This window comes from Oryzias latipes, chromosome 1, assembly GCF_002234675.1.
Source record: "Oryzias latipes chromosome 1, ASM223467v1".
Taxonomy (NCBI): domain Eukaryota; kingdom Metazoa; phylum Chordata; class Actinopteri; order Beloniformes; family Adrianichthyidae; genus Oryzias; species Oryzias latipes.
The window spans coordinates 4,351,228-4,372,812 of record NC_019859.2 but is presented as its reverse complement, the minus strand read 5'-3'; the positions used below and the strand labels follow the sequence as shown (position 1 = coordinate 4,372,812).

Here is a 21,585-nt window from a genome sequence, read left to right as displayed (position 1 = left end):
GACATCTCTAGGGTTTTTATCTTTCAATGTTTCCAATTATATAAAACTTTATGAACTGTAAGATTTATGAATTACTATTCTAAGAAAAGACAATTGTAGGAAGTGCAGTGGTCAGTAAGAGCGCAGCGTCCGAACACGGACCTATTTCTGCGTTTCCTCAGGACGCAGCAGCAAAACAAAGGCCGTGACGTCACGACGGCTGGTCAGCACGGCGTCAGGTTGCGCGCTCGCGACTGGCGCTCGCGACACTAGCTTCCTCCAAACTCACAGCGGGAGAGAGGTACAGTCTGAGCAAGAACCAGGAAGTGAAAGCGCACGCATGGAGGGTGTGTCTGCCTCCGCCACCGTATGTCTTGTTTTTTAGAACTCCGTCCTCCGCGGTCTGATTAATGGGGGACTTGGCGAAGACCCGGCGGCGGGAGCAGCTGAAGCGCTGGGCCGGTTCGAGCACCGACAAATCGTCGGACGTGCCCAGGAGGAGATGGCGAGGAGATGCCGTGGACGGAATAAGGGAGCCCGAGGCCGTGCCTCCAGAGTCTGGGGTCAGAGATGAAAGCAGCCCCATCCTCAGCCGAAGGTGAGGAAGCATCTGTGAAAGTCAGCTAGCTGTGTTGTTTCGCTCTGGATGCGCTTTGCCTTTACAACCCGCCACAGTCACAATCGTGCAGCGCTCCATAACGTCGCCGGCAGTTTCAAAACGAATTTAAGTGCGGGTAATTCTTCCTCTTTACCCGCTTCGGTACATATCTGTCAAACTGACAGCCGCGGCTAACACAGCCTGCTAGCTTAGCTGCAGCGCGAGAATGAGCCGTTTACGTAAGTTTTTAGGGACAAAATCCACAAACCAAAGGCAGATTAGCAAATAAAAATGATTCTTGTGAGGTGAAGCTAGCAGCTGTTGGTAAAATCTGTCCCGCATGAGCCGAGAAAGCAAAACTCTGAAATTGTCTTCATGTCCAACATTTTTGTCCCTTTTCCCCTCCAGTACATTATTCCTGCTATTAGCTTTAGTAGGAGTCCACGTTTGTTTTTCCAAACCTCATTTTGAAATGCAGTTTCATAGCTTTATTAGAGTGTTGTTGTTGTTTTTAAACATTTTATTTTGAAAGCAGCATCTCAGACAGACGTTTGAAGAAGCTGATAAAGAGTGTTGATTCTGAGCTGGCTGCTCTGGAGACTCATTGTGCAAAGAAGAATGTCAGATAAGCTGCTCACAGAATGGGCAGCCCTGCACATTCTCGGGATGGTCTCCTGTAGAAACAATGCAGGATCTTCAGCTCCACTGCAACAGGGACTGGCACTGCCCATGCATGGGAATGCCCTACACAATGACACTATAGTGAATTCATTTGTATATATAGAGTTTTTTAAATATCTCTTCTAATGACTACTAATGAAATCAAGCTGTCATTAAAGTCTCAGACTAGGAGCAGCAAGTCTGTGGAGCTAAATCACAGCTTTTTGTTTAAAATGACTAACAAATAAAATCTAGGTTTTTATGTTAAATACTAAAATATTTGTGAAAATTATTCAAATCTTTAACCGTTAACATATTTTGGTTTGAAACTGTTTAGTTATTTTGAATACGTTTGACTGTTTTTGTAATCTTCCGATATAATTTATGTTCCTTTTTGATTTGTTTTCATGTTCAAATTCAAAATGCCTTGATTTATAGTTGAAAAATCGAGCATTTTCAGGATTTGTTGTAAAACGATCCACATGATCGGTGATGTTTATCTTTTGTTTACTGCAGAAGTTAACCAGGAAGTTGGCAGACAAACTTTTGCGTATAACATTTTTATAAAGGGATAAATACTATTTCTTTCTCTCAAAATCTTTGTGTTTTTAGTTGATTTTAATCTCTTGTTTTAAATATAAATGATGGTGTTTAAATGCATATTGAAAAATGTCATTCATCCAGTATAAAGACAAAGGTATAGCAACCATTCAGACATATTTTAGATTAAATATAGTAAGAATTGTGGTATGATCTGTGAATTGGATCGCCAACCTCCATACTTGGCGAATAAATTACCTTGAAACAACTTTAATTATCTTTGAACCGATGTTAGGAGATATAAACAGTTAAAGATCAAGAAAAACATGTCTGCCCCCACATCTTTTTAAAGCTGCTTAACTGCAACAACTACTAACCTTTTAAGTATTATTCAAAAAAGGTTTAAAGCTGTTAAAGATGACTGAAAGGTAATTCCTGAGCCCCATACTCACATATCTAAACATAGATGTTATCTGTCAAACGTCTGTTGTGTCAGTTATTTGATAAAAATGACAACAGATTATTGCAGCACTTTGCTTGGTGAATATCTCAGCTTTTATCTGCACATTACTGCATTTTGTGCTGACGCGGCAGGAATCCTGAGTGCTGTGTTGCGTTCCTGAGGGCGTGAAAAGCTCCGTTAATGACACTTCTGAAGGATTAAAGATTTAACCATCAGTGGATTTATTTGGTTATCTGCCGTCTCTACAAGTTTTTTGAAATAAAATATTTTCAACACCATTTGCATGATTTGAATGATTAAATTGCCAGTGCAGTTTCCGTTTACAAAAAAAAAGTAACATCTACTTTCCTTGAAGGCAACATGAGCGAAAGAGCTTTTTTTCATCATCATCATAATCATCTTTTCTTCATTAGAACACACCCCTTTATTGATCCCCCGCCCCCAAAAATGAAGCACTTTATTGTGATAGTGAAAATATAGTTTAATAAATTAATTACAAAAATAGTCAAACATAATATAAAAACAAGGAGCTTATTCACAATAAGTAAATATCTTCTGACTTAGTTCACTATTTTAGTATTTACCTGAAAAAACAAGATTTTCAGTTGCACTCCTATAATTTTCTATATAACATTTGTTTTCAAACAATCATTATAGTCCTGATTTGGGTTCATGCGGTTCTTGTTTTATAGGCAATAAGAATCAGGCAAATGGAATATTTGTTATGTTATTACTCTAAGAACTGTTCTGGTTTATTCTCTGGGTTTTTCTTTGTAAACTTTTATGTATTTTTGGTAAATTTGTTTCCTCTGAGTCCCAAAATATGTTTCAACTAAATAAAGACCCTTATTTTCTTCTGGAGCGAGTTTGTGTCGACCTGAGACCCTCTCTGGTGAAATGACCAGGTTGTTCTTACAATAAGAACTGGGACGGGCTCCAGCAACCCCATAAGCTATCAGACAAAGTAGGCATCGATGATAGATTGATGGAACTTTATAAAGCATTAAAGTTTAGCGAAGGCACAGTAAAACGAATGGTGGAACTCAACTTTAAGGCTGTGACTTCATGGTTTGACTAGTGCTTTAATTAAAGATGCAGTACATTTACTTTCTCAACTGAGAATTAGAAAAAAAAGAAATAACTTAAGTAGTCTGAGAAAAGTTATTTTCTGTTCAGTTAACCAAAGATCTTCTTTCTTCAACCAATAAACGACGAAGTTTTGGTTCCTTTCCTGCTCAATGGCACCTCTTATAACGTAATTAAGACTGTGCACCACTGCTGTGAAGCACTGAAAGCTTAAAAATAGGATTTAAAGATATTTTATAGCGACTAGAATTTGACCTGAGAACCATGTGAGGGTTTTTTATTTTCGATTTTTCTTTGCCCACTTTTAGTTCAGGTCCTAATCTTGTTTGGAAAAAAACATTGTTTTGCATTTGAACCAAAATCTGCCTTTTTGTTTATTTGTTTTTTTTTTATTTATTATTTTTATTCTTTTACATGACAATGTAAACAACAACGAAGGAATTATTCTTATTTATGACTGTTATGAATTGATTTGGTCCACGAATGCCAGATTTTCTTCACAAAAATAGATGTGTGCAGTGGAAAAGTCTTTCAGAATGACTCATTTTGAGTGTTTTCGTCTGTTCTCCACCTTAGTACAGCACTGCAAATAACAGTTGTACTTCCGGGTCGTGTCTGAACTAGAAACTTTGTCTTTTTCATGCATTTATCATGAAATAGTTTTCATGGTTTTCACAGGTTTTTTGGTCTTTTCAGACCATGAAGTCGACACGCTTCTTCCTCTTGAAAAGAATTAGAAACCGTAGTGATTGCTGGGATGATTTCTCCCTAAATCTTTCTTACAACCTATTTGGGAATTTTCAAGTGTGATAGAACTTTGATTTCCTGCACAGCATGATTTTCTAAAAGGCCAAACAACATTTCAGCAAAGCCGTCCGTCTTTGTCTCCGTTCTGCGTCTGTAGGAAACGGGTGAGGTTTGACAGGGCGGCTGAATTCCTGGCTACATGTGCAAGTGGGGACACGGAGGAGGCCAAAATGATGCTGGAGGAGGCCAAGCAGATGGTGAACGAGGACGGCGTGGCAGACCTCATAAACTGCTCCAACGCTGACGGCATCACTGCTCTTCATCAGGTGAAATCCTCACTCCTCCCCGCCTTGGAGGTTTAGGTGAAATATCGTGTAAAATGTCTCTTTTTTTGGGGATTCTGTGCCTCACAGGCCTGCATCGACGGCAGCTTGGAAATTGTCGTGTTCCTCTTGGATCACGGTGCCAAAGTGAACCAGGTTGACAGCGAGGGATGGACGGCGTTGCACGCCGCTTCCTCCTGCGGCCACCCCGACATAGCAGAGTGTGTAATCTGACAGCACAACACAAAAGTCCAACTGTGTAATTTTCTACAAGTGGCCATTGTCAAAAATAAAACCAAGTCAGAAGGGAGCGTGGGTGACAGTTTCTGATTCCACAATGCTAACATTGCTGTCATGTTAGACAGCTGACGCATGACTCACCCAGACTCGAGCTGTTCTGAACATTTGTCATGGTTTTGTTCTGTAAAGTTTTTTTTTTCCTGTTGGTGATGAGTATTTCTGTCCTCCCTGTGGAGGTGCATCTCAACAGATAATGTTATAGAATGATGCGATCGCTGGGTTCTCCTCTAAATGAGAGTTTTATTCTGAACAGATTGTTCTTGTTTATTTTATCAGATACCTTTTGCAGAAAGGAGCAAGTCTTTCTGCTGTGAATTGTGACGGCGAAGTTCCGCTGGACCTGGCGATTGATGAAACCACAGAGTCGCTCCTTCAGCGTTACAGCCAGAAGATGGGTGAGAAATCATCAGGACGTCACGTGGTCTGTGTGGAGAACGGCGGTGGCGTTTGGTCAACAAAGTACCTTTTTTTTTCCCCCTTCACCTTTAAAGCAGTGGTCCCCAATCCCCGGGCCATGGACCGGTACTGTACTGTAGGACAGTTGGTATTGGTCCGTAGAGAAAAATTTCAGGACCTACATTTTTCCCGTTTTATTTATTTGATTCTGAAAGAAGCTTTATTTTGGAGAACTGCTGAATTTTTCTCACCACAGCCGACTCATTCTTGACGCTTGGAAACGGTCACGTGTCAAAAATCCTCTGCTACTTTCTTAAATCGGCCACGCTTACTGCTGACAAAGTTAACAGGCGTACAGTTTTGATCCAGATTTCAGCTCAGGTGGGGTAAACAGACGCACATGGATCCATTTGTCTGCAAGTGTTTGCATCTGAATGGATCGAAACAGGGAGCGTGTGGTCTGCCGAATGTCGTTTGTTCACAACAACTACAAACTTTTTCCAGCAGCAGTTTTTTAATCTGCTCCTGATTCACAACAATGTAAATAAAGAAATACTCAGAAACACAATTGTAGGCTTAAGATTCTTTAAAAATGTCCTCTATCATTAGGAAAATGCCACAAGAACATGTTAAAAAAATACCCAAACAACAAATTTCATTGGAGTGGGTCATTAAGGGAATTTAAAAAAAGTCTCGTCCGTGAAAATATTGTCTGACGTTAAACCGGTTTGTGGCTTGAAAAGGTTTGGAGACCGCTGCTATAAGGGATGCAGTATTTAGTTTAAAATTCACATTCAAACACGAAAGTAATGCTGCCATTATTGTGCGTAGAAACTCATCTGTAAGGCATTTATCAGCAGAAATGGACACATTTCATTGCTTTTACAGTGACCTCTTCTCAAACCCCGAATGCATCTCAGACACGTTGACCTCCTCCAGCTCCTCTGAGGCTTCGAGGCAATCAGATCTTTTATTTTCTAGAACCCCATTTTAAACGTCAGTTATCAGCTCCTTGATTGTTGACCATTTTCCCGTTGGGTGTCAAGTGTTGATCTTTATAAAAGATTTTCTATTAAGTTGAGCATTTTGCTGATGGAATTTCTAAGGTGAATGTGTATTTTGATGTAAATTCAGATTTTCTGTTTGCTTTGAGAGCTTTTGTCTTCACTTAATATGAATCCCTTGCATTTATTTTTCATTGAATTAGCAGAACCATCGTTGAGCTTTGTGGTCAGAAACATCTCCTCATGCGGTCCGATGACCAATCGCCCGTCGGTGTCTCCTCAGAAAATCCATTTGATGCAAAAACGATGAAATGTAAACCTAACGATGAGCAGAAAAGAATAAACCGTGCCTGCTGGCCCCACATTTAGCTTTCGAAATGTTTGATTGACAGATTCGGCTTTCAAGTGGTGGGGGGGTGTGGCCTTACAACAAGCTCACTCCTGTTTGAAGAAAGGGGTTGCCATAGAAATGTTTACTCATTCTGTCTCAGACTGATCACGGCTTACTGACGTAGTCTGGCGTCCGTATCGTGAAACAATGGCGACCGAGTTGACTGTATGTGGTTGGGCGATGTCTCGCTCTCTCAGTCCACAGAGACAAGCACGGCCATCTTTGTTTGCTGCGTCTGCAGAAGATCAGGTAAAAACGGGTTCTGCAGAAGCTCAGGTGTTTTCCCCTGAAGTGGACAGAGTCAGGCTGCATCAGACCGGCTCTGGTAGTGTGGCGTGGGTGTCACATGTTCAATGGCAGTGTTTGGCAGCCATTCGTTAATTTGGTGGACTTCCTTTGAAATTTCAAATTAAAGCATTTTTCCCGTTTCCAGGTGTGGACTTGGAGGCAGCTAAACGGCTGGAGGAGGAGCAAATCATGAAAGACGCACGGGTGTGGCTGGTGGACGGCCCCCCTGACAACGTTCATCATCCAAGAACAGGGGCCACCCCGCTGCATGTGGCGGCCGCCAAAGGCTACATAGAAGCTCTGAAGTGAGCGCTCCGGCTTGATCGGTAATGAAAATAATAGTCGTTGTCACTGACGGTCTCGGATCTGGGATCTTCCAGGATCCTGTGTCAGTGCGGGCTGGACGTGTCTGCTACAGACCATGACGGCTGGACGCCTCTCCACGCTGCCGCTCACTGGGGTCAGGAGGAAGCGTGCCGCATACTGGCTGAACAGCTCTGCAACATGCAGGCTCGCAGCAATGCGGTGAGGATCGGAAACTAGCTTTTTTTTAACTTCTCAGTTCTGTTTTCAGCCCTGTTCTGATAACTTATCACTTTTCTCCTCTTTGCTTGGTGACATTTTTCAGGGTCTGACACCGTTTGAAGTGGCAGATGAAAGTGTGGAGGGGCTCCTGGAGGAGTTGTCACAGAAACAAGACAACGTAGGAAATGTTTTGCATTTAAATGGAAAAAAAAGTTCATGGCCTTAAGGAGCTGAGTGTTTTTCTTTGGACCCATTTCAGTGGCGGAATGAACAGTCCAAACTAGACAGGCAGAACCAACAAGGCACTCTTGCACAAAACAAGAAGAGGAGGTGGGTATCAAACTGGAAGTTCTGTATTTTCTGATCATCCTTTGGTCTGTTTTCAAAGGGTTCACAGTGTTCTTTAAAGTAGGATTATTCTGTTTTTAGCCCAAAAAAAACAACAACAAAAAACCTGTCGTTTTGTACGACATACTTACTGCAGAGCGGCAGGAGTTAATCAGAAATATGCCTCTAGGTTGTGTTTGCGGGGAGTAGGCTTGTGCTGATTTCCCATCATCCCTTTGTTTATACTCTCTCGCTAGCTTACAGGTAATATTAGCAGTGCAACCAAAATAGGAGAGCAATGTCGGAGTTATCCAGCCGCACAGTTTAGATCCAGATTCCAGCTCAGACGAGGAAAACAAAGACGTCTGTGCATCTATTTGTCTAGAAGTGGATGTACCAGAATAGAGCGGAGGAGGGAGCCTTTAGCCTGCCAATTTTTAGTTTCTACCAACAACTACAAGCTTTTTCAAACTGTATTTTTTTCCTGATTCATCGTGATTTTAATCAAGAAATACTCAGGCTATTTTAATCTTAATTGTCTTTATATATATCTTCTCCATCATGAGAAAAATTCAACAAGAAGATGTTAAAACCTCCAAAAATGTGATTTTCCTTGGAGTTGGCCTTTAATGTGTTTGATGCTGCTCTGTCTGAAGTTAGATGAGCTTTTTTTGTTCTTGTTTCCAGGAGTTCAGTGTGCAGGATGAGCAGCAAAGACAAGCTGAGCGTGCAGGACCAGTCCAAAGAGAGGGGCGTCTCGGGGAGCCTGAGCGAGGAGAAGGAGAGCAGTCCGGGTAAACCCTCCTGCCCCTGAACGCCTCATTCAGCCGCTCAAAGTGTGACTCATGGCACACGTTACAAAAGACGTCTGTTCTCTTTCACCCAGAGAGCTCCACTGTTTCCAGTCCAGACTCGGAGAGTGTGGCCACAGCCAGTCCTGCTGAGAAGGTACAAACCAATCACACTGCAGCATTCAAAAACATGTGTAAACAATTAATACCAAAGAGGATTAAACTGGTTTGAGGACGTTTTGTGTATAAAACCGTTAAGACCATTTATATTGTCGGTGGAAACAAAAATGGCGTCAGAGGCGACAGCGGCGTTTCTGTTGCAGGAAACGGCTTTGGTTTGTGAAGCAAAGTGTGTGAGTGTGATGTGAAATCGCATATTCAGTTTCACAACTGCATGTTCTTTAGGAGGGCTTCAAAGTGGGAACTGCAAAGTGCTGCAGTCATTTCAGAAGAGGCACAGGATGCCAGGGGGAGAGTTTCATTCTACTTTGAAGGAGGGCCTAAAGATAACATCTCAGATTTTATCACAACAAATTCAATTTCCAGTTTGAATTTATTCTTTTTTTCGTCCTCCTTTTAAACAAAAATATATATTTAAAAAAAACTTGTATTTCCTTTGGGAATTGACCTGAATTTGAATTGCAATTAAAGCTGTAAAAATGCTGTTTTGTGTGCTGCTGCTAGCTAGAGCATCTTGTAGAGAGCAGCACCTCTCCCACTCCACAGAGAGCCTCTGTTTCAGGTGTTTAAACAAACTCGTCATACTCTGACTTTTGGTAGCAACAGATTTTGCAGCGTGTTGCTCCAAGTCGTAAAGGGCCTCTACCATGCAATATCAATTTTTTGAGCTTTTAATTGTAATTATAATCTTCATTCCTCACGAAAAGAAACCCCAAAGCGCCATTTCGAACTGTTTCTAAGTATTCCTCTAAAAACCTGCTCTCTGAGCAACAACCCCTCCCAACCCACAGTGGACGGGGGAGAACAGCCCCTTCCAGGAAGAGTCTGTGCTGCCAGCTCCGCCCCCAGGCTAACACACACACACTTTCACCACAGAGCTAGCGCTGTTGGGCAATAACACTTTCATTTTATATGCACAATATGCACATCCACCTTTACAAAAGTTTGGATGTTGATTGTTTTGGTGAAAGAAATGCAGACACGCTGCCGAGTCCGGCTCTAGGAAGACGTCATGAAATGGGCGGCACCCACAAGGAGAGAAAGGCGGAGCCTCAGATATCAAGTCATCTTGCCACCTGTTTGGGAAAGAAGTCAGGAAAATGAAAAAAAAAAGTGTATTCTTTTGTGTGTGCCAAAGGTAATATACTATCAAATACATGAATATATTATTTACTATGAAGGGCTTAAGAATAGCATGGTATGGGCCCTATAAGTCACAAAACCAGACCAGGCCCATATAACTGAAGAAACTGTTCCCTTTCTTGAGTAAAAGCTCCGTTTTGCTACGGTTGCCACTTTAATATTTGTGCGTTGTGTTTAACCTGTGGAGACTTGAACAAGTTTTTGTTTTTTGGTGGATTCTCTTGAGTTATGTGAGCAAAAGATATTTTATCATCTCTACGGTTGGATTGCATAAAGGATTCAGAAGTCACGACATGTTTCCTCTTTGCTCTTCATATTATAACAGACTCATTTAAATATATCACTGTGGAGGGACTAGAGCAGCGGTCTGCAACCCGATGCTCCGGAGCCACATGTGGCTTCATTCCTATCACTAATATTTTAACAGATTTTGAGGCGTGAACCACAGAAGTTCAGTTGGACTAGGATTAAAGCACACCAGATAATAAACGGATTTTCACTTTTTACATAAACTTCAAGAATTTTACAGTAAGGATCACTTCATTAGGGTTAATTTAGTTTGATTTGTTAGATTTACTCATTTATGGCTGAAATGCACCACAAATAGTCAAAGAAACTTTTTTTTTTTTACATTTGTGACATTTCTTTTACTGCATTTGGATGATTCTATGTAAAACAGGGTTTCTTCTGTTTTTAAAGAAAGTTATGTGATCCTCAATAGTTAGAAACTATTACATATTTTGAAAAAAGGCAATTTATATTTTATTTATGCAAAAAAAACTTATTTTTTTTATATTTACCATAATAGTAACATTAATATAAATTCAAATGAGTGTTTTAGTTTTTACTAAATGGTGAAATAAAAATTTCTGGCTCCTGCTGAGTTGTGGTCAGTGAGAAATCGACCCGAATGGCTCTTTAAGTGGTGACGGTTGTGGACCCAAAGACTATAGTGAGCAGATATAATACATAATTAAACTCAGTCACAGTGTAAAACAAAATAATATCACCTTCGTAAGGCAGAAAATGTCACTTTTATTGCACTAGATGTCTCCAACTGACTCAAACTGAGCTTAAATGTTAAGAATTTAGAACATTTTGTGCTCAAATCAAATCCTGAAACATCATAAAAAGCATTTCAAAACTATAGAAGCAGATCGGTTTTGTAACTCTGACACTCCCCCACCCAAAGCACATAGCAGGTTTTTGGAAAGTTTTCTTTGGATACATGTTCTAGTTGCTTTATTTCTATATATTTCATGCTGGGACTTTTAGTTTTCTTTAAAGGTATTTCAAGGTAACGACAACTTTTTACAGTGAGGACTTTGTCCTAACAGCAATAAAACCCAGTTCCTGTCATCTGAATGTTTAGCTTCACCGACACCAAAAGAGTAAAGATGAGGATTATTATAATTATAACATTCTTTAACCAGGAAAGGCATTCTGACATGAGCCGACTCTTACGGTTCTTCCACAGCATTGGCGCCTGGAAGCTCATTGAGTAGAAATATTTTTAAAAATATTTACAGGAACCGTCTCTTTTCACTAGAATGTGCTCTGCAGCTTTTTCCAACCCGCTGGAACGGATTTCTGGATGTATAAAATCTTGTGAGCAAAGGCCTAGTTACTTTGAAAAACAAACATCTGTAATGGTTGCGTACAGATACGTCAACTTGTGTGTCTACAAATCTCAGTGCGTCATGATAAACACTTTAAAGCCTAAAAATGCCCACTTAGATTACATCACATAGTCCAGTACAGACAAGAAGGAAGCATACACACGAAAAAAAATCTGAATAAAACCGTAGTTTTGACCAGGAGTCGTCATTTAAAAACTCAAGACGTTTGTACTGAGCCACTGATTGAATCATTTAAAATTTTACTAAAGTTTTAGAATTCTTTAAAAGCACCAAAAAGTTGTTTTAAAGAAGCTCAGTGACCTGCAGAATCTAAATCTTCAACAGGTTTGGACTCTGAACTGATATAACAGTGTCATCTGCATATAAGGGCATCAAAACGTCTCTTAAATGCAAGAGTGTAGGCGTTTATCTGAGGATTCCTGATTGGCCCATCCTAAATAGATAAAGTAAATTGAAAGGAATTATCTGTTTAGTTTTTGTCCACAGAAACACGTTAATGCTACAATGAAAGCCACTTGATTTTTGGTTATTTAGACAATAAATGTTGCTATTTTTCTGCTTCTTCCCTCTCTTTGTTGAGGTTCAGACACCAGAGGAGAAAGACGAGAAGGAGGAGAAGGAGCAGGACAAGGCGAGCCGCACCGCCAGAGTCCAGCCAACTCCCCAGGCGAGGGACGTCGCAGCCGAGTCGCCCAACGCCGACAAGAAACAACTGCAACCCAAACAGTAAACACAGAAGACCCAACATCTGGGCTGCTTCGATCAGATTGAAAAACCTCTAACGCAGGAGTTTTGTGTTTCTAGGTTCCAGGCTCCAGTTAGAGACGAAGAGTCTGAGTCTCAGAGGAAAGCTCGCTCCAGACTAATGCGGCAGTCTCGCCGCTCCACTCAGGTATAAAGATTGGTGATAATTCACCTGCGATAACCAGGTTAAATCACCAAAAAAATGTATTCCTTTGGGGTTTCCCGTCCGATAAAATCAAGTCTGTAAGAATTTTAAAAAAGAGAAATAAGGACACTAGAGAGATAAGGAGGATGAGGTTTTCTATTACAGTATCTAAAAAAAAAAAGAAATTTAAAGCATCAGTTCTTCCTAAAGAAGGTCTTCTTTAGAAAAAGACAAGATCATGAAAACACGCCGAACTTATCAGTTTAGTTGGAAAAAGATCACATGTGGGATAAAAGTCTTTCTTCAAAACTGTTAATATGCTTTGAAAGAGGCGAGGAAAGCTCTCAACATACTTTCTGAAGGTTTTAAGACTCTTTCCGGCCGCTGAAGACGCTTTTCTTCATCCCGGTTGAGGTGATGAAGTCTTTATTAGCTACTGACGGTGTGTTTTTTTTAAAGAAAATACGCTCATGTGACCCTGCATTATGAAAACATACTGGAGTGGAAATACATTAAATACATATATTAGAGTGAGGCTGTTTGTTCTCCTCATGTTGAGCCAGAAGCCGCTCAGCTCTGTGCTGCCGATCTCCCAGCAGGAGATACGGGTTCCTGCGTGTTGAGCTGGTATTTTGATAAACACGTCTGATGTGTTCTGAAGTGGTTTCATGTTTTTACAGAAAAAAAAACAACAGCAAAGACTTACCAGGGAATCTCCCGGCCTTAATGCTCAGTTTAAGAAAGTTTGTGGTTTAAATGTTAAAACATGAACTCATCTGAGACTTTTTATTTTAAACGGACCTGTTTATCTGATTTTGTAGTTATAAAACTAGGCAGTAACGTCCTATTTAACCACATTCAGGGTTGGATTATCTATTGAATCATTCATCAAAGTGTCTCCATTAAAGAACAGAATGTTAAATAGTGTTCTCTGGATGTGGTTTGACGACGGAAGCTCGTTATTCTATATTACTCCGTATCTCCACAGCAGCTCAGAGCTGTGAAGCTGCTGAGGTGTGAAGGCGTCCGCTTGTCTCTGCTGTGACCTTCTGGGTTTTTTTCTCGCTGTGTGCTCTCAGGGTGTGACTCTGACTGATCTGAAGGAGGCAGAGAAGAACGTGGGTAAAGCTGTGGACTCCCCACCTCGCAACGTCCAATCTGTGAGCCCCATCGTCACCGTCACGCCCGCCGAAAGAGGTGAGAGCGCAGCTTTGGCTCAGAGGGCTCTTGGAAAACGGCAAAAGTGCATTTGTTTAAATGAAATGATAGCATTTGTTTATAAAAATGGTTTAAAACAGGTTCTGCTTTAAAGAAACTCAACCTCAGTTTAGTGTAGCAACAAAACGAGAAGCAACTACCAGTAGGAAATGTGGTTTTTTCCCGCTCCTCCTGAACGCCTCGGTGGTTGATTCTCTGTTTCTGCACGCCTCATTTGGGTTTCTGTGTGAATGTTGGAGGTGGTCTGTTTGCAGGGCTTTTTCAGCTTCCCCTTTGCTTTATGAATGTTTTCAGTTTTTTTTCTTATGTAAAAAATTAATGACTAATATTGTGTGAAAGGCCAAACGAAGCACTTCTGTGATTTACAGCTCTGTAAGGTCGTCAGAGGTGACATAAAGAGAAAAAAAAACATCTATTTAAAACAAATATTAACACTGAATACTGTTCTGTGAAAAGCTTAAAGCAGGTGTGAAAAATGCTATAAAGAGAGAAATATAAGTATTCATTGTCTTTTTTATCAATTAAATAAATGCAAAGTACCGGTAAGCACATAAAAAAAACAAATCTAAACCAAAGCAGCAGTTGGTGTTTCTACCTTTTGCCTTTAAACCAGCATCAATTTTATAGAAACAATTGGACAAAGACTAGGATTCCAGTCGGGTGTTTGAAGGACCAGGTCTACCCAACAGACCTTCACATCACACGGCGTTTGAAACCCAGTCATGGACAGAAACCGCCGTAGGAGACTTCAGAGGAAAGTGGAAAAGCTACGCAAAGACCGTTTGACAGCAACAAGACCCTCGGTTGTCTTTCCCAGACAAAGATTTCAAAGCAGACTGAGTGTCCAAGCTCTTTTAAGGAAATCATTGAGGATGATAGACGCTGGGATCAACCAAAGAAGCTTAGTTCAGCAGACGAAAGACGCATCAAGCTTTGGAATCAGACGGTGTCCAGAACTGGCAGAGTGACTCCAGTAGATCCATCGACTGTCCGGTGAAGAAGAGGTCTTCATGGAAGAGTTGAGGCAAAAAGCTAAACTTACAACGAAGGAATGAAGCCTGGAGATGCAGGAAAACGGGACAGAAAAGGCTGCAGAAGAGTCCAATATTTCACATTTATTTACAGCAAAACTGTGGAAGGACTGGAGAATAATGATCATCTACAGGTAACTGGGAAGCATGGTGGAGGTTCCTGAGGTTCTTGATTGGTCTTAATGGTCAAACCAGAGGCCTCTCCATCAGGAGGGCCACTAATTTATTGTGCAGCAGCAGAACGACCCAAACATCCAGCCAAAGTCATCATCAGGAACTGTCTTCAGCACAGAGAAGAATGAGAAGAACGTGAGGTGATGGCCGCGACCACACAGGGTCCTCATCGCAGCATCGTGGAGCCTGAAGGATTACATGAAGAAACAGAAGGATGTGTGAGAGTAGACATCCACAGAAGATCTGCGGTTAGTCCTGAGGTGAACCTACCAGACAAAAATAAAAAAAACTGATGCTATTTTGAAGGCAAAGTGTTGTCACATCAAATATTGATCTAACGTAAATTCCTTCTCTGTATTCGGTTGTTTAATTGTCCCCGTTTCCTTCTTTGACAGCATTCTTCCTTTCCAGCATGTTTTACGCCGCCCGTTTTCTCGTTACCCTTTCAGACACCGACCCGTTGAAGCAGGTGGAGACGGACAGCAACAAGCACCTGGCAGAGAGGGACAGGAGGCGAATCAGGAGGGAAAGACGCTCCACCGGGGTGGTGAAGCTGGAGGAAGTAAGCAGTGGATTTCAGCTGTCTTTGCAGGGGAAGTCCTGCCATGATGGAGAGTCTGAGTTGAGCTGCGTTCACACCGAACACGGTTCGCGCATCAGGGGCCGGTCGGTTTCAATGTTAAGCCAATGAACAGACGGCATCAGAGATCCATTTGCATTGGTCTGGCGTCGTAGCGCAATGTTTCCAAAGTTTAAATATCTGAACTTTGCTGAACTTGAGTCACGTCAACCAATCGTGTTGATGATAGAGGAGACCAACAAGGAGGAGAATCTGATCGTTATAAGTTGGAATATGAGATGCACACTCAATGCACCCATTTGGTGAAGAGGCTATAAAGGTTTGGCTGTAGCTCCGCCCACATGCGACAGGAGCGTCTTTGTTTATGAACAGACTGTCTGACTAACCAGAGGAAGTTTGAAAGCTGTTGTTGTTTTAACAGCAGTGTGTCCTCCAGTTATGTCAGCAGGATTTTAGGATGAACTCTGATTCTGCAGTCGTAAACTCAGATTTTTGAGTGTTCATATTTAAAAAAATAAGGATATTAATTGAATAATATTTGCCATCGACTGTATATGAGAACTGGACTGAGTGACTCCTCCCCCTTGGTGTTCCAAACAGGAAGTACTTTTTGGCTCCAAGAAGCAAAAATCTTAAAGACTTCTATAGAGAAACAAACAGCTGTTAGTCAGTCTTTCTATTTGTGAATCCAAAATTCTTTTTCAGATTTTTCTGTAATATTAGTTATTCAAGTTATAAACTGACCTCACTAAAAGTAGGTGGTCCCACATCAAAAAGGTTCATTTGACAGATTTCTTGTAGCCCTCTTTCACGTGATTCTCGATCCTGATTATTAGTGAGAGGGGTTGCCATAGAAACGTTGACTCAGTCCGACTCGGACCAATCACAGCTTCCTGTCTCTAACATGTTGACGTTTGTACCGCAGAAGAAAACGGCCACTGAGTCGACTTGATTTGGTTGGAGCTGGAGGTAAAGCGTTTTCTCTGGGTGAGGTCACGCTCGCTCAGTCCAGGTCTCAGATACAGTCGATGGTATCGGTAAAGATTCCTGACGCGGTTGGAGTTTCAGTTCTGTTCTGAATGTTCAGGGTTTCCATCCCTGCAATGAAGAACGAGACGCACCATTTCGGTCTGAAGCAACAGAACCTGCTTCGCCAAAGGCCCACATGATGCGTCCGCCTCCACATCGCAGTGATCTAAAGTATTTGCTCAGGGCGTATTCAGACGAGCCGGGAGCGTGTCAGCGGCCACGCGCAGTCTACACATTTAGGACATGCTTGTTTGTAGAAGAAAATGTTTGTTTTTGTTGAAATGACGATGTGAACCACCTCACCTTTCAGAGCGACGGCAGTCAGCTGGAGAATGAAAACAGCACTTCAGGGTGAGTCTCATTTGTTTGGATTGTCATGATGGGTTGTGTCTTTTACAAAAAAAAAAGAAGCTATTTTTGTGGCAAAAAGCATCATTTGTTTGGTTTAAATGCAGGATTTCCAGATTCAAATTAAAAATAATTTTTACTTATGATATACAACCAAAAGGTACATTTGAAAATTAAATGGATTAAATTTTTGAAAGTGAAATGAATGTAGTTTGTAAGCTGATTCAGTCGTTTAAAGTCCCACTCTGATCCTGTTTCGATCCATTTTCAAAGCGTTCCCAGTGGTCTCTTATTTATAATTATGCCGTTTTATTTTAGGTAAAATCAGAAAACCTGTTCTTTTCTGTGACATGCTTTCTGCAGAAATTCGCCTCTTAAATTGTGGGCGGGACCGTTGCGCAGAGTAACCCCGCCCCCCTTCCCCTTCCAGTTGTGGAGAGCTTAGAGCAGCGTATTTTCTACGTCACAAATAAGAGCTTTTTCCAACAGTGTTTTCCATCTGCTCCCGATTCACAACAATTTGAAGAAAGAAATACTCAAAACTGCGTAATGTTCTTGAAAACACTCACGTGAAAACACCAAAAACACCATTTTTACCAGAGTGGGTCTTTAAATGGAAGTGCTTGAAGACGACACGACTGTCTCTGCTGCTCTTCTCACCACTTCAACTTCTTGTCTCTCCAGGGGGAGTCAACTGGAAGATTTGTCTGCAGACTATAAAAAGGTGCGTGTCTGGACCCCCCCTACCACCACACACATACCTGAGAAACCCTCCTGAGGGCAAAGAGCTCAGGTGCAGGCAGACGAATCTGGGACAGGAATGATGCCCAACAGGCTCTGAAAAACGAACGCGAACCCCTGACATGCCTCAACATACATAAAGAGCCTGTTTCTTTCCCCACGCGTGTCTGCGCGCCGACATGTTTCTGGATGACAGGGAGCTGGATCTGGTGTAAAATGTGCTTTGCTTTCGTGGGGGTTTTTCATCATCTGTGTGTTTCCATGCAGCTGTACATCAACACGCTGCAGGAGAACTACACGCTGAAGGAAAAGCTGCAGGAGATGGAGCTGCTGCTCAGCCAGAACAAAGTGGAGCTGGAGCGGCTCCGACAGGTGTGTGTGTGTGTGTGACGGTGAAGGTTTGGAACAAGCAGAGACGGCTCCTCCAACTTCCTTCAGTCAGAACATGTCCGCTTATCTGAGCTCAGAGTGATTCATGACGGCAGTTATGACACGTTGGCTTCTGTGTTTCTCTGCTGCAGAGTCAGGAAAGCGCTGCAGACAGGCCGGCTCTGCTGGAGCTGGAGAGATTCGTACGTATGCGTTTGCTCAGAGCTGCCACTTCCTGTACTCGGTGTTGCATGCCCCAGCTTTGCTGCAAACCTGTGTGAAGTGTGATTAGATCATTTTTTCTCTGAAAGCAGGTGCACGAGGGAGGGTGTGAAGTGAGTCATTGTCAGAACTTGCAGCGTGTTGCAACAGCAGCTGAAATGGGAAGTAGAGGATGTTCGTTTGGTAATGGGGGTTGTTTTTTGGTTTGCAGGAAAAGTTGGCCCTCCAGAGGAAAGCCGTGGAAATGGAGGATGAGCTGAAGGTACGAGTCGTCTCTGCTGTCTGAGGTTTGAAAGTTTGGATCATCGGGAAATCCAACAAAACAACCTTTTGAGTTGATGACCTTCAAATGTTTTTGATTGGACGCTACTGTCTTAAAAAGGCATTCATCCCAGCTGATTATTCTACAAACAACTGGGAGTGGTAGACTGTGTGGGATAAGCAGCTACAGACTTCTATAGCTTTCTATTGAAGTATAAAAATGGTGAGGAGCACTTCAAAGTCCAGTTTTTAACGGCAGAGGGCCGGACGAGTGAGCCTGGCTTTTGTGGGAACCAAAAAAACGCCGTTATATAAAGACTTTAGAAACTGTAGCATAGAAAAGGATCAGCAAACATGTTATTATTGACTTACTTTTCCTCATAAATGAAGTCCATGCGCCGCTCCATCTAAAGTAAACATGGATAACCTGTTTGTTGAACTCTTTCTTCAGTTTTAAAAGTCTCTCCGTCTCCATGGAGATCCTTGCCTCCACAAATTCCAGACTTTAGATACGAAATCCTCCATTCAGAAAACGATGCTAAACGATATTAATAACTGGACGGCTGCACTTGACTCTCTGCTGCTGCGAATGCATCACATTCTCTGGGATCAACAGCGCCCTCTGCCTTAAGGCACATGTACTGCCTCACCTAATGTGCATATTGAGGTCACAATAGGTCACAAACTGGCACCAACGTATCTGACAGCTGGTGAGAAATAAAATAAAAAAATGTAAGTCAGTGTGTGCGGTGTGGGGGCCGGTGTAGTGGGTTAGATAACTGTATGCATAACAACAAAATTCAATACTTTATGCATGATTTAAAAATGTATAAATACTGTACAATATTTAGGGTCTGTTGGGGTTAATACGACTCTTGCTTGTTTTGAATAAAAAATATCCCCAGTTAACTCACTGTCAGAAGTACGTCCAGGGGTCACAGGTAAACACATCGAGTCCCGAAACATCGGTTCAACTGAGGGAGCATGCGCTTTCAGCCTCATTTAAAAAAACACACTAGAGTGAAACCTTGGAGAGAATAGAGTGTTCTAGATCCCCTGGAAGGGAAATTATCAGAAGAAATTAATAGACTTGAAACATTTATTTCAGTTTTTCTACTGAAAATCTTTTGGTTTTAATGCTAAACATCAGACAGACATTTGAGTTTAAGCAACAGGAGTTCATAATTTCAGGCATCACAAATTATCTGTGGTTCTGTGTTTTATTGATGCCTTTGGAAGTTCACTTTATTTCAGTTTTATTCTGCTGTTTTTATTGATCTGTTTTCCCCAGACAGATGTTAAACCTGTTTACCTACAAAGCACAAATGTGAGAAACTTCATTAAAATACTGATTAATAAAAAACACAACATTAAAATGAATAGAAAAGATGTAATAGCACAGATCACACTAAAGGGCAGAGGCATATTAAAAATGAATGGATCTTTACGGAGGACCCCAACTTCCTGTTCTCGTTCAGTCTCACCTCAGGCGCCTTTCCCCGCCGCCGACTGGTTCTCGCCAACAGTCCGTGGTTCATCTCAAACCCACGCCGTATGTTTTGGTACTCGATGTGTGTGCCGGTGACCCGTGAGGTATTTTTGACGGCAAGTTGAGCGGAAATTTCTTATTCAAAGCAAAGACGAATCGTATTCCCCACAGACACGTTAAACATAAAACTAAATGTTGTTTTCATATTTATACTGCAAACTTTTTCTTTATGAACACGTTTTCCATTCTGGTGCCTCACCTGCCTCTTTCTCTTGTATTTTCTTTTTCTTCTTACCAAAGAAACATTGAAAACTCACACAGAAAAAAAAAGTAATCATAGAATAGATGTAAAAAAATTAATATTTGATTTCTGTTTTTAATAAAAAAGTATATTCATTTTATTTATTTAAGCCATATTTTGCCTCCCCTGAAATGAGGAAATCACCCATAGTGTAGTTTGTGTGGACATCCTTACAATCCACGTGCACAACCCGTCCGTGCACTATTCTTGCATCAGGATGGGGCTTGTATGTGCACTTTACTAACAGCTAGTGTGGCATAGGAGCATCACCTGTACATTATAAGTGCATGTAGCTTCTATTTTACATACATATACTTCACCACTCGCACAAGAATGGTACGTTCCATTTTTGTGACGAGCCACTGCATCTGCTCCTCCCTACGACCCTCCGTGGGCCCCGAAGATGACCCCAAAACCTGCATGTGGCTAAGACTTCAATAACACAAGCATTTGGCCCTCAGGCTTTATTTCTTCCTTCTGGTGAGGGGCAACCGTCATGCTTCATGTGTCTGTAGGTGAACTGTGAAGCCACGCCCCCCATCTGGTCTCTGCCTCAGAATGACCCTCTGACCGTTTGCTTTTTGCCCCGCAGGTGATGGGAGACCTCAAAGCGGACAACCAGAGGCTAAAGGACGAAAACGCCGCACTTATTCGAGTCATCAGCAAACTCTCCAGATGAGCCTGGATAACCCTTGAGATTCAAAGTATTACAGGATGGATCTGTTGCCCAAAAACTTAACATGCTAGTGGATCAATGTGCAGATTTCAGGGTCATTCTTTGCCTGAGTTTGGGCTTTAGATGTTTTGGCAGGTCTACTGTACACCAAGCTGAACTGTATGGAGGACCAGCGGGACAGTCCTGCTCACATCCAATTTTATATTAAGTTTTATTTTTTAACTGGAATATTTTAATGGGCTTTGCTTCCGTGATTCTTTGTATAAAACATGTATGAAGACACTGGAAGCCGTGCACAGTGAGGGCTCTCTGTTTTTTGTTTTTCTGACCGGTTGGAGGAAAAGCAGGGAAAGACATTTAGCCGTGTGGCTGAACACACACAGGAAACAACTCCAATGTGCCAAAAGTGGAAAAGAGAAAAACCGTTTTGCACGCATTTTGATAAACTCACAGTGGTCAGTGTTGTGGAAGTGCAGCGGGCCCTGCAGCTCAGTCGGTTGTTGCATTATGGGTACCACTTGTGCTCTGAGTAGATTTTTTTTTATCATTGTTACGAATGAGATCTCGCTCTTGCTCAACCTTTGGTAGTGAGTTTGTGTGTTAGTTTTTCAATTGACCCTGTGGACTGGATGAAAGCAGCGACCTCTGACCAAAGTATCCCCCCTCCCCCCCTTAAGCCGATGTGCATCAGATGGGTCGCTTGTAAATGTTTACTTCATTGTGAGAAAGAAAATGCATGTCGACTTACATTTTTGTGCCTTTTGGAAACTTGTAATATTTCTATTTTGCTTTTGGCGATGTACTGTTGCGTATGAAATACAAACTTGGGTGAAACTGATGCGATTGTGGTGCTTTAATGCTGCAGTAGCCACCAGA

At 41.7% G+C, this 21,585-nt stretch overlaps 1 protein-coding gene across 3 annotated transcripts; it reads left to right on the top strand.

Annotated features, from left to right (window-relative positions):
- Positions 1-213: 213 nt before the first annotated feature.
- On the top strand, positions 214-21,547 carry LOC101174975 (protein phosphatase 1 regulatory subunit 12C). 3 transcript variants are annotated; one of them, XM_023954515.1, is made up of 21 exons: positions 220-280; positions 365-577; positions 4,231-4,399; positions 4,487-4,617; positions 4,973-5,091; positions 6,921-7,080; positions 7,156-7,300; positions 7,404-7,478; positions 7,560-7,630; positions 8,315-8,421; positions 8,514-8,575; positions 11,962-12,107; positions 12,186-12,273; positions 13,350-13,467; positions 15,143-15,255; positions 16,613-16,653; positions 17,335-17,374; positions 17,659-17,763; positions 17,913-17,963; positions 18,194-18,244; positions 20,626-21,547. In XM_023954515.1, exons 2-21 carry the CDS (start codon positions 390-392, stop codon positions 20,710-20,712), a joined length of 2,067 nt encoding a protein of 688 aa, XP_023810283.1. In that variant the 5' UTR covers positions 220-280; positions 365-389; the 3' UTR covers positions 20,713-21,547. The 3 variants fall into 3 exon arrangements, with proteins under 3 accessions (XP_023810293.1, XP_023810282.1, XP_023810283.1); XM_023954525.1 differs by having other exon boundaries at positions 214-577; positions 11,968-12,107; XM_023954514.1 differs by having other exon boundaries at positions 214-577.
- The last annotated feature ends 38 nt before the right edge of the window (positions 21,548-21,585 follow it).